The sequence below is a fragment of the Lepus europaeus genome, chromosome 3 (genome assembly GCF_033115175.1).
Source record: "Lepus europaeus isolate LE1 chromosome 3, mLepTim1.pri, whole genome shotgun sequence".
Taxonomy (NCBI): domain Eukaryota; kingdom Metazoa; phylum Chordata; class Mammalia; order Lagomorpha; family Leporidae; genus Lepus; species Lepus europaeus.
The window spans coordinates 121998717-122012588 of record NC_084829.1 but is presented as its reverse complement, the minus strand read 5'-3'; the positions used below and the strand labels follow the sequence as shown (position 1 = coordinate 122012588).

The window sequence follows — 13872 nt, the reverse complement described above, 5'->3', positions numbered from 1 at the left end:
TACATCCTTACCTGAAGGCCTTCAATAGCTAGTCGCAGCATGCTTGGTGTAAGTTTAGAGGCTTGTTTGAAGGTGAAGTTACTCCAGTCTATGATCAAGACAAATCCATTCACTTGAAGCTCAGGATCTTCAATCATGGCTTCTAAAGAAAGTAAGATGGCGCGCAAAATATCCACCAGCGTGTACCTAGCAGCAACAGAAAACTATTAAATTAAATCTAATCACTTCTTTCAGGGAAGCTATAGAGTTTTTTAGCACATTAAAGATTCCTTTTCAAAATTTCAAAAATCTCAAGGAAATGATTTTGTTTTAAAATGCTCTTTTTAAGGAGGCATTTACTTTATACACGTTCTGGGAATATATTATAATTTATTCTGTGTTCTACATCAACAATTGACAATGCTCTCTAAAATACTGCAACTTGTTAACTGTTCTATAAATGCTTAATTAACTGGTAGGCTGTCCTATAATTTTCAGAATCTCATTTTTAACTACTCTCAAAACTAGGTGCTCTACTTCTAAATAGCTAGAAGGTACTAAGTAATATTGACACCATATCTTCATATTGCAAAATTTGATAATGAAATATGAAAGGGTCCCTTTGATAAATAAGGATATTGTATTTTAATAGCTATGGATAAAAGTGACATTGGACTTTAAATATTTGCATTGAGTCTGTATCATAAAGATAAAATTTATTTATTTATTTATTTTGGACAGGCAGAGTTAGACAGTGAGAGATAGAGACAGAGAGAAAGGTCTTCCTTTCTGTTGGTTCACCCCCCAAGTGGCCGCTATGACCGGAACTACGTCGATCCGAAGCCAGCAGCCAGGTGTTTCTCCTGGTCTCCCATGCGGGTGCAGGGCCCAAGAACCTGGGCCATCCTCCACTGCACTCCCGGCCACAGCAGAGAGCTGGACTGGAAGAGGAGCAACCAGGACAGAACCGGCGCCCCAACCGGGACTGGAACCGGTGTGCCGGTGACGCAGGAGGAGGATTAGCCTAGTGAGCCGTGGCCCTGGCCCATAAAGATAAAATTAAGAAGGAAAGACTGAAGGGATAGAAATAGAGATAAATATAATACATTGGGAAAGTAATAGAAATTCACATATTACCACACAAGTTATCCAAATTTAGGAGCTGGATCTCTATTTGTTATTGTTGTGCTTATTCCTACCACATTCTAAAAAGTCAATAAATGCTCTTTTCATTCCTGTAAAATGTGGTTAGACTGAGTGGAGAGATAACAGTTAAAGAGCAAGCCACTGAAGGCAGTGGAAGTAAGAACAAAAACAGAAAGTTAGATTTGAGAGACATTTTAAAGATAAGCATATTAAACCTGGCAATTAGAAGTTGGTACTAACATTGGAAGAGGCGGAAAGAATGACACAGGTTTTAGCTTCAGAGCCTGAGTACACAGTAAAATCTTTCATCAAAATCAATAGTGTAAACAGAGAATACTGTTAGAAATGGCTGAAAATGTAGAGTTTTTAATACAACATGTTGTACTCAAAAAAAAAAAAAAAGTAATACACCCGAAAACATATACTGAGCAAATAGAAAAAAAAAAAGATGTTCAACTCAAGAGGGACATACATGGTATAATTTGGATTGTAATTGTAGCCACAGATGTAGTATACCAGAACTGAAAAATGTTCTACTTTAAAAGATAATGATGACCTTTAAGATAGTCTATTAATACTATAGCAAAAGAGCAAGGATCAAGAGGCTTAGGGATATGACATCCAAAACCGCTTATTTTATACATGAAAGAACAACACTGGTACCAACATTGTGCTACAATGGATGAAGCTGATACTTTCAGGCCCACATCCCATGGCTAAGTGTTGGTTCAAGCACCAGCTATTTCCCTTTCCTTCTAGCTTCTTGCTAATATGCCGAGGAAAGTAACAGAAGATGAGCCAGGTACTTTGGCCTCTGCTACTCATTTGGGAGACCTGGATGGAGTTCCTGGTTCCTGCTTTTTACTTGGCCCAGACTTGGCTGTTGAAGTCATTTGGGAAGTGAACCAGCAGATGGAAACTCTCTTTCTCTGCCTCTCCTTCTGTCACTCTGGCTTTCAAATCAATAAATAAATGTTTTGAAATTCATAAAATTTTTTGTAGAGCTCTATTAATTTGCTATTAAATCTGTGAAATATACATGGCTAGGTTTGTTTGTTACTTCATGATTGGCCCATCTATATTATAAACATAAAAGCCTAATACCGTTATGACCTGAAACCTATAAAGTTTCAGAAACAGGCAACTTGGACAGGACAGCTATACCCCTGGTAAAATTTAGATTCTTCCTCAAAAATAATTTAATTTCTGAAATTCATAATAACTTAATGGTTAAAAAAACCTAAAAAGTTAGAAAATGCAACTTGGAACACTCTCCATGTTCTGAGGGTGAGCATTCTTATGTGATAAATAAGAATACCACTAGCATTTACACCAAAATGCCACTAAATCAATCTTGAATCCGAAATTTTGAAATCAGCTTTGGAAGGATGATGCATTGATGTGTACTGAAGATAAATCATAGCACAAGTAGGGGCCAAAAACAAGAGATAATGTGATTTAAGTAACACACTTGAAGTATGTTTTCTCTAAACCTTGTCAAAATCAAGACAAAAATGTATATACATATCATCATTCCAAAGGAGATACAATGAGGAAAATCACAGGCAGCAGTGAAGAAAAGCAGTTGGACAAAATCTCAAGAGTAAAACTAACCAGTTTTTAAAAACGAATTATTATCCTGTTCCAAGAAAAGAATTAAATGATCTTTATATAAATCACGATAATTTATAAGCCAAGGAAAAGAAACATAAAAACATCTTAGCTAACTGACTTCAAAAGGTGTGTCAAAATCACTCTCGATTCACTCTGTTCCTTGTTGTCAAACATGTCATATTATTATCATTAATTGCTCAGCAGGCTATACTTAAGTAGAACATTACAACATGGATCTCGCCAAAGTCAATAAAACATCTACAAAGAGATGTAACATCTATGGATTTTATCTCTTTGGGAATCTTACCACAATTCTCCTCATTTAAATTATGCTTTAGTGTTAGAATTTACAATTGGAGATCACTACAAGGAAATATTCCACAAGTTCATGTTTTGGACTTACATTCAAAGAGTGTAAGAACCATTATTGCTATTCTTCCATTGTATGCGGGAAGAAAGTCATAAATAACAAACTCGCATGTTATTGCAGCTCTTTTCTGATTATGCTTCCCAAAATAACATAAAATAAAATCCAAAATTGTGGAGAAAATGATACTTAGCATGTAGTAAGAAGACAGTGTGACATCAATAAAAAACTTTATAATTGATATCATTTATTTACCCATGGATCTTGAAATAACTGTAATAATGTATAAAAATATATGGGGAAGACGTTGACACCCATGGCTACTATTTATGAGCTGTGCAATCAGAAGGAACACATCTAATTCTTCTTGAAATGTTTCAATTACAAAAGCAGCCTGCCTTGCAGAGTAGGATATATATTCATGAATTAATAATTTGGAGCATTTTTATTTATAAAATTTATAGCTCTAATAAATACAAAACAAAAATGAGGACTGGAAAAAAGATAACTCTTATAGTTTTTCCAACTTAAGTCTTCCCTCACACCTTGAAGAAGATACTGTACTTTGCCAAACCTCCATTTCCTCTTTAAAAAGCAGAGATGATAACAGCTTCTTCATGGAACAGACTGTAACATACTTAACATAGTGCCGAGCACATAGAAAATACTTAATAATGTTAACTTCTATTATTTCTATTAATTCTACAATTTTGTTCTTTGTATACTTACTTTTTAACCATTTATTCTTAGCTTCATAAAATTGTTATGAGGATAAAAATGAATACATGAAAAGATTTTAATACTACTTTTCATGTCATTTGATAAAGCCAGTAGCTATATCTGCTATAATCATGTTACTGTAACTGTTTCTATAAGGATTTCTAGAACTCTATAAATTGGTTCCATGATACCCCCATTGAACTCCTTTCTCCTCCCATTTTACTGGTCACTCTCTCTCTCTTTCATCTTTGGATTTGCTCCCCTCTAATCACTCAGATGTAGAAACAGGCATTCTGCAGTATCTCACAGAATTGTGGAGTCAAGCACTTATAATTTTGTCCCATACATTCGTGAAAGCATTGTGTATACCCCCAAAGCCAGTGTCATTCCTGAGTAATATCATCATGTATCTAGTTGCCACCTCAACGTCAGCACCTTGGTGACTTCTAATGTAACTCTTCCTAATGTCTCTCAAACCCAGTTCACTCTGGGGTGCTTACATTAATAAATTAATGAAGAAACATTTTCTGATAGTGTCTTTCCTTTTCACTCTCTTTATCCACTAAGTCCGAATTATTTTCCCTCTCTATATATATCTATATGTCTTTGGTTTCCAATTCTTCCTTTCTACTAGAGTCCCAGGTTTATTGCCCTTCTGTCATTTTCTTTTTCTCTCTTCCCTCTTTCTTTTCCAGAAATCTTGCCCACCTCCTATTGTGTAATTTCCTTGCTTATCATACTTCACACAGTTATCGAGGTCTTATCACATCCATCACCCAACAAATTGGTACACTCCTCCATTCTCCTCTAAATTACCTTCACTTAAATCTGCTGGGGATACTCATCTTTCTTTTCATTTTCCCTAAATAACACCCTTCTCTGGGCCAGCCAGCCCCCAGCATACTTTGATCTGTGATATCGTCTCCACCTCTCAGAGACTTTAGTGCCCCCTCCCATTCTGAGGCTCTAGCACTTAAACAACAGTGTTTTTCCTAGGGCAAAGACATATAAGCTTGACTTAATAACTGTGCTATACTACTTGATACCACCTTTTATCTTCAGCACTCAACAATGTGCCTAGAACACGATACATACATAATAATGTGAAGGTACTTGCAAAATTTACAGAAAATGGAATTGAAAGAGAAATTTATTTTATTGCAAAACATGATATCTGTGCATACTCACGTAGGTTAAAATCAGGTTATTTCCTAAGCACATAGACCATGCTGCTTGAGTTTCTCAATGTACCCTAATGGGATAATTTTTTTATATTATACCATTCAATTAAGCCTGTTTTTAATCTACAGGGCGATGAAGACACCTTCCCAGACCAAAGAAGCCAAGAGCCTTCTGATGTAGCACTGCAGATGGAGCAGCACTCTGCCTGCAGCCAGAAGCCCCCTCACATTTTTACAAGAAAAAAATAAGTGAATTAAATGAATTCCCAAAAGCACATTCAAAAATATTTAATAAGACCAGGAAAGCTTTTCCTGCTTCTGGTCATGCCATTTTTTGTTTGTTTTGTTTCTGGTTTTGTGGCTACCAGGCCAATGTTTCTGTCCTGTGGTTCACAATGTCTCCTCTCTACCCAAGCTCACCACCATGGCAAAGATCAACTTAAATCACAAAGAGGTCATATTCTCTTATTTCCCAACCTTTTCAGCATGACATGGAAAAACTGGCATCCTGGCATCACAGTGAGCAGCAGCACAACAGCCAGCAATTTCCTTTTGCCACTAAATCAATCAGCCATTATTAAATTCTTCATTAAGGCTGCCCTGGCCCCTCAGTTTTCATTAAGCCACATTTTCTAATGTCTAAAGCACTTTCTGTTAGAAAGTTGCTTGGGGGAGGGTCAAAGGAGAAGAATTACCTTTATTAATGCCTCAGGATCTCATTAGTACCAAAGCTAATGAGCCCATCTAGGTGTTCAATATTCCTGAGCAGGAATAATAATAATACCACTATTTGTGTGATGCTTCAAGATTTCCAAATTGATATCAACTTAATTTCACACAACAACAGCAGTGTCTAATCTGGTTTTGTCCTTATCATTTTACAGATAAGGACATGAGGTCTCATAAAATTTAAATGCTCTGTCCAAAATCACCATGAGGGCAAAGAAGGAAGCCTGAATAAATGCCAAGTGTTTCTGACCCCACATACACCCTCTTTCAGCCCCCTGTGGTGCCTCATATCTAGAACACAGTTTGGCGAATGACTGTTCTGCTTTTCCATGTCCTGTCATGTGTTTCAGAAGATTGGAGATCAAAAAGTCCATGTCAATATAGCACCTGTCAGGCATCCTCCAACCAGACCACAACAGGAGATGCTGGTAGAGGAAAACTGATACGACATTTACAGGAGTCACTATAGGAAATGGCTAAATCTACAAAATATGAATTCTGAAATTTTCATCTGCCTGAGTCTTGTTTTAACCATACCACTGTGGTAATGCAAGTGAATAAGAACAAAAGAACTATGGAAATGAAACATGTATTGGTAATATATTATTTAAAAGGAGTTAAAACTGCCCACCATTTGTCATTAAAAAGAAAAAAATCAGAAATGAACTGGAAGGAAACAAACATATCATTTATGCAACTCTTTCTTTAGGACTACAAGTACTTGATTAATAGACTTTGACTTAAGAAAATTTATTCTACCACCTAAACTTTCCATTCCTAATTGTGTATATCATCAGATTGAACCATGATTTTCTAAATCATAGCTTTTTTAAATTATCAGAGTTTAATTTTTTTTTGACAGGCAGAGTGGATAGTGAGTTAGAGAGAGACAGAGAGAAAAGGTCTTCCTTTTTGCCGTTGATTCACCCTCTAATGGCCGCTGATCCGAAGCCAGGAGCCAGGTGCTTCTCCTGGTCTCCCATGCAGGTGCAGGGCCCAAGCACTTGGGCCATCCTCCACTGCCTTACCGGGCCATAGCAGAGAGCTGGCCTGGAAGAGGGGCAACCGGGATAGAATCCAGTGCCCCAACCAGGACTAGAATCCGGTGTGCCGGCGCCGCAAGGCGGAGGATTAGCCTGTTAAGCCACGGCGCCGGCCTAATTTTTGTTATAATTAATTTTCTCTCCCTAAACATCGGATGGTAGCAAAAGAATACGACTGACTAGTCACATGATCATGTGTGAAACATGTAATGGCTACAATGCAAGCTTTGAATTTTTTTTAACTAATGAATGGAAATGTAACAATACAGGATTGAAATCAGTTAACCAAGCATAGGGTCCCCAAGTATAGGGACCCTATACAGCACTGAGTTGCCTACAGCTCTCTCTCTCTGCCCAGATTTCCAGCACTGGCAAACAATATTCTCATTTAACTTCACTGGTGGTTATTTATCTTGTCCCATTTTTTTATTGCCAGAGACATTGTGCATTCTGTGTTTTTATTTGCCCCTATCCTCCAATAGATTTCTACATACATTGTAAATGCTTGACTGAAGCATGTTTTTAAAATATGAATGAAATATTAATTGCTCAGTGTGTTGTTTGATGTCACAAAGAACTAACATGCAGGAGTACCTTTCCCCTCATGCCAGCAATGGCACATACTGTAATAGTGAAATACATTTACCTCCTCCCCTTGGTAAGATAAGGAGCTCAAATTTTCCCCATGATGAAGAATGTACAATAATTTACTAAGATTAACTTGTTAATTTACTATTTACTAGTTCATGTTTTAAAAATGTTTAAATGTTTCTTTTGAAGCATTCCTTCTGGGCACAATAGTAACCTCAAATCCTTTGCTTCTCTTCAACTTCATTTCAGGTTGCATACTGGAAACATGTAAACAATGCTGTTCAGGCCAGGCCTAATCTGTATCCTACTGAAGGTTGGCATTCCTGGTTTTTGCTGTTATTTCAAGATTATTTCACTACTTACTGCATAATTGCCCCAGTTTCTAGAGACTGTCCTACTTTTTCAGAGATATATCAAAATATTCCTCTAATATTTCTCAGGAGAATGTTTTAGCCCTCTGCCATTTTCAATGGTATAGACCAAGGCTACAATCCAGAATCAACTACAGTTTCTAGAGTCTTTGTTAAAAGAGCTTTCCAGTAAGGAAGCAGCATGGAAACTATGTTGAGACAAGATTTCTTGGATGCCACTTTCAATTTCTAGTTTTGATCTAACCAAAATTCACCTGTATCACAGCATAGCAGTCACTCCAGGAATCAAAGGTAAGGATCCGAACCCTACTTGCTACTCTGCATGACAATGATAATGTAGTTGAAAGGCATTTTAATACTTTAATAAATTGAGACTAGAAATCTTGAAAAAAAAGATTCTCAAATTAAACCTCTTCTTATTTGTTCTTTTTTTAAGGTGATTGAGTATGAATGTTTCTCTCTAATCAGTTAATTACCTTTAATTTTTTAATCTTTCCATAGCCATTTCTATTTTTGTTTTATTTTAGTTCACTTCCAAAGGAGAATAAAATTTTGTGGCTGGCATTAGAGCAAATTTGCATAGTCTGTGGTTATTTCTTAAATTGTAAGCTGTCACTATCATACTCTTCTTTCATTTTGAACATGGGCCACATTATTTTAGTAAATGAGAGCATGACTATGATTCAAACTGAAGCCTCAAATAGCTGACCATTTATGTATTTTATCTTTTATAAAAAGGAACAAACTGGTAAGAACAAGATTTTTAGGTAATTTCCAGAATAAGTGAGAAGATCATTGCAGTATGTGGTTCATCAGTTTCCACCCCTTCCAGAGCTTCAGTGCTGTAAGTGATAATCAATTCCCATTATGACAAGCCAAAGATAGTGCAAGATGGCCAGTGCTTTCTGAGTCGTCACCATGCTAAAAGTCATTTTCATCCTAACTATATTTAATTGGTTTCTAACAGCTATTAACCAGATTTCAGATACACAGTTGTCTCTGTACTACAGCATAAAGGACTACTTTATAAGTTGAACAAGGTCAATAGAGGTAAAATACTCATATTACTTACAGACAAGCTGAAAATGTACAGGCCAACTCTCAAACTACATGTTGTCATTATCGTTCTGGTGATTTCATTCATGAACATTCCCCAGAATTATGTGCCAGTTGATTTCAGCTTCTCAGATTTCACTTTCATGCCCTAGAGCCTAGACAGCCACCCACCTTCATTCCAAACTTTCTTTTCCCAAATAGTGTTACCTCTTCTAGCTTCATGTCACATTCATCTCACATTCTATGGATAAAAATCAAGAGGACAATTTGAAGATACCTGCTAAATCCTAGGCAGGGCACTATTACTTAGGAAGGAAATATAGCATGTAATGAATGGAAGACTATTGCTCCTTGTAAAGCAGTGAAACAAATTGTTTTTAATTTTGCAGCTTTCACTTTTGTTTTCATAAATTATGTTAAACAATCTGAAATGAGATAAAACAAATTTTTTCCATGGAACATCCTGCTCCATAAATACAACAAATCATGAGTTAGTTCAACCCTCTTTGTAAAGTACCACAAACCACTGTTAAAGTCATTCTGACACTCCATCCAGGATTTCAATTTGTTTGTGTAGTTTGTGAGAATGTGAGTCCACTGTAAGTATAATTTCTCCTTAGTCTTCCTAATAGCTCCATTTATCTCATTCAGGCTTTGGAAATGGTCCAATTCTTAACAAAAACCTGAAACTAACCACATTATATTATAGTAAAAAATGACACTATCTTGTTTATAGTGACCATCTCACATGCATTTACTTTTTTCAGTGTCCTGAGGAGCAAACTCCAAAAAATTTAATACAGGAGAAAGCACATATCAGATAAATTCCTTGGAATTCTGTTCTTTAAAATGCATAACTCTTAATGGAACTCAAATATTTGCTGGGTATCTGCTATAGTTCAGTGCTGTTATATATACAATAACACAACATAGTCCTGTCTTTTTGTTAGTCATACACATGAATTCTTACGAGGGTTTTTATAAACTTTTTTTTTTAATTCATAACCTTGTTTTCCCTTTGTACTGGAAAAAATATTGATTTTCAAATAGAGGAGGACATTTTCATTTCATTTCTAGAATATTTCTACCCTATCACCCATATTTCTATTATTTCTTTAAAACAACACTAAGTGGCTGAAACTCATGTGATTCTCTAAATGTGGGCAGAATTGTGGCCAGATATGTAGTTTTCTTGAAAGTACCAGGTAATTTTGCATCAGCAGGATCAGAGCAAGGAAGGTGAGAACTCTTGACCCATAGACAAGGGAGTGAGGGAAGTATAAGAGAATTTGGCACATGGTATATTCATATAGTAAGATAAATAAAACGAGCTTTGAGGCTTCAAGGTAGAGGAGGTTGTCAGGTTGAACAGAACTGAAATACCCTGTCACTGCCAAAGAGGCAAACATCCAGATTTCAGGGGAGGGAAAGAAGTATCACAAATCCCTGTGACAATGGCTTAGAGAAGACACCAACACAATAGACCTCTTTACTCACTGGTGTCATTCCAACTATGTTGATTTGGGAGGGCTTGCAAGTGGGGTGAAGGAAGAAATGATATCTTTTAAGAATATAAGAGGAAACTCAAGTGAATTTTTTTTTATTTGACAGGTAGAGTTATAGACAGTGAGAGAGAGAAGGAGAGAAAGGTCTTCCTTCCATTGGTTCACTCCCCAAATGGCCACCACACCGGCGCTGCGCCAATCCAAAGCCAGAAGCCAGGTGCTTCTTCTTGGTCTCCCATGCGGGTGCAGGGGCCCAAGCACTTGGGCCATCCTCCACTGCTTTCCCAGGCCACAGCAGAGAGCTAGACTGGAAGAGGACCAACTGGGACGAGAACCTGGCGCCCATATGAGATGCTGGCGCTGCAGGCAGAGAATTAACCAAGTGTGTCATGGCCCCGGCCCCTCAAGTGAAATTTAAACTGGCTCTAAATCATGTGCATACTTTCATCTGATGTACTGTAACTTTTTGATTATACTTTTTAATTTCCAACCATAGAAGTAGAATTCACAATTATTAAGTATTTCTTCAGGACACAGCTTCTCTTTTTTGTAACTTTTAATGCACAGAAGTTTTATACTTAAGATTTTTATAGGCTTCATAAAAAATAAGCCTGTATAACAATCATTAAATCCTCACTCATTGTTGACTTCCAAAGACAAAAGTTTTGATGTCTAGTAATGTGTCCTCATTTGAAGGCGTGAGATAGACAAAAAAGCAGTTTCTTCACTAAATATAGAATAATCACCTATCATATTCATGAGAATTTCAAGTGGTTTTCAACTCAGTATTAATATTATCAGTTAATATTGTTATATAAATTATTAGTTAATGGTTAATAGCATTAATATTAGTTCACTAATAAATGAAAATAGGTCACATACAGAAAAAAAATGAAAATGTATACATCTATCTCTATTAATGCAATCTTCCTCCCTAGTGATGTCTGTAATGGACTTTAAGACACTTAATTATAAAAATTTCCATAGCTCCCATTCAGTATAGTTCAATAAACAAATTTCCAATCTAACTGACATACAGAATATTAGGTTCTTTTAAAATAAAATTTCGTAGTTTGGAAATACCCAACCATTGGTTTTCATGACCATACAATATACTTCTCAGTTGAAATAAGCCACTCTTTAAAGAAAAACTGTGATCAATAGAATAAATTTTACAGTTCTTCAAACTTTCCTACCTGATAGGAAGATCTCTCTAACTCACTCAAGTAACAAAACTCCCTTCACTTTCCACGGAGATCTTTAGTAAAAGCTAAAGATTTATACAAAACTCCATTTACTTACAAAAGCTAATTCTCTATGAATTTCTTAGGTTTATGATTTTTCAGTTAATAGTTTTTACCTACCTAAAAATATCAGAATAGTTCTCATTCTAAAATTATAACAGAAAAGTGACCAATTACAAGGGAGAAAAATCATTAAAATATTAATTTACATTGTAAGACACCAAGCCTCTGTAGAAGAATCAATAAGGTCAACAAAACCTCTCAGTAAGTCTTTTACAATTGCTCCAAAGATGTTTTAACTAGCCAGATGCATCAGAAGTCACCATTAACAGAACCAAAAATACAACCAGCTTCCTATGATTCACAACTCTGGTAGTGGTGTGTGTGTGTGTGTGTGTGTATGAGTTCTGTGAAATACATTCAAATTTTAATGTAATTGAAATTATCTTACACAAGAGCCTTTTATCATTTCTTGTACCTTTCATTCTGAAAAACTAATGCTGATTAAAGTAGGACAAGTATTACTCTCAGCATTTTTCTAGAATAATGTAAATGGCCTAACAATATTATCCCTCCTCTATTAAACAGCAAATGAACTCAAAAAGTCTATCAACTGAGTACTCTGAACATTTTTCACTTCCATCCAAAAGGTGAAAAATCACATCAGACAGACAACATATTCTTTAGATTGGTGACAGGTGTAGAGCAAGCACACCAGTCAGTCTTTATCTTCAGAGTCAGAAGGCACACTCAGCGACAGAGGACACGACGCTTCCTTTTCATTGAAGTGACACACGACATATTATTCCTTCCTCTACACATCACCAAGCAGAAAACTTCCCAAGCCACAAAACTATCTGCTGTGGTTTGAATATCAGGCTATTTATAAAAAAAAATCAAATATGAGTACTAAAGATAGAAGTTAAAAATGAGGAAGAGGAAGAGGAGGAAGGTGGGGGGGGGTGAATTTAAGAATTTCTCAGGAAGAAGAAGGAAAAGTTGTCTCCATTCTCACACTCATTTCTCCAGACCAGTAAACTCACTCACAAGATGAAAAATGTAGAAATGTCGAAGTTTTTTGTTTGTTTGTTTTAGAAGTTAACTGATTCAGGCTTCAGTGCAACATAGTTAATGAGCACATAAAGCTCCAGTAGAAACGATGTTAAACAGGTAAGAGTTTCAAAAGTTAAAATAACAGATCTTTCCACTTCCCAACATGCCAACCAAAAGCTCTTTTCTTAAGTTCCAGTGTCTCTTTTCTCCCAGCCAATATCAAAGCTGAAAAATTTATGACACTACTCAGGGTAAATTCTGGAAACTGGGAAAGTTAAAAAAAAAAAAAAATTACCTGCTCTGATCCCAGTTGGCAGCAAAAAGGACTAGAATCTTCCTGCCATAGTGGTCCAGATTGGCCAGGCCCCCAGGGAAGCCATCCTTCAGCGCCTGTTTGATGCCAGGGTCAGTGGCCTTGAAGCTTTTGAACATGTCCAGGTTCTGCTGCCGGTACTCAAAGTATTGAGCCAGGAGGCGGAAGGCCTCAAAGTGATGAAACTTCCTGGCCCGCAAGAACCGTAGGATGAAGGCGTCATCTGTGCGCAGAAAGCCGATGTCTGGCCTGGTGATGACCATGTCCCTTACCTCCTGGATGTCCTGGTGCAGTGTGTCTGGGTTCTCATTGAGCTCCAACCGAGCTTTTTCCAGGGTCTCAGGAGAGAGGCCAGCTTGTAAATGAGTCATTGTTCCGCTTGGTGCAGAGCGTTTCCCCCGTGAAGCTGTTGTTGACTGTCCCACCGGGACCCTCCCAGGCCCTGGCCTTTGCCACCACCACACCCTGGCCCCGGACCTCGCTGCTGCCTGCGTCCTTCCCTTTACAGGAAATGCTTCGTCTTGGTGTCCAATCAAGTACCCTGTTGCTCCTGCTTTCCCACAGCTTTACTGTGGGGGATAAAAACTTCTTCCCCACCCCCTGAAACACAGCGCTCCACTTGGGGCTCCTCTTCTCTCTCCTTTCAAGAGATGCAAACCTTAGGCGAGCCTTGGGCGCTTCTTCTTGTCCTTTCTCTATCCTAACAAAACACCCCTAATGCCACCTCGCGCGGTTGGGGCTGCTCTTGGTACTATCCTCTTCTCTTCCAAGATGGAACAAAAACAACCCCCACGCACATCTCAACCCAGGCTCCGTGATGCTTCTGCGGTCCCCACCGAAGGATGCGCCTGCCAGGGGTGGCGACGGAAATTCTGATTAATAATAAGGTGCTTCTTCAGCGCTGAGCTCCAGGGAGGGAGAGGGCGTCTTTGCCAGAAAGAAAAAGAAAGAGGAGGGGGA

The 13872-nt window shown here is 37.4% G+C and overlaps 1 protein-coding gene across 1 annotated transcript in view; it reads right to left on the bottom strand.

Moving 5' to 3' along the window:
* The window catches only part of CLVS2 (clavesin 2), a 74361-nt gene extending 61078 nt beyond the window's left edge, over positions 1–13283 (bottom strand). Inside the window, exons 1-2 of the mRNA XM_062187702.1 lie at positions 12895–13283; positions 12–186 (exon numbers count right to left, since the gene is read on the bottom strand). Coding sequence (XP_062043686.1) covers positions 12–186; positions 12895–13283 — 564 coding nt within the window. The remainder of the gene's footprint in view (positions 1–11; positions 187–12894) is intronic.
* Between the last annotated feature and the right edge of the window lie 589 nt (positions 13284–13872).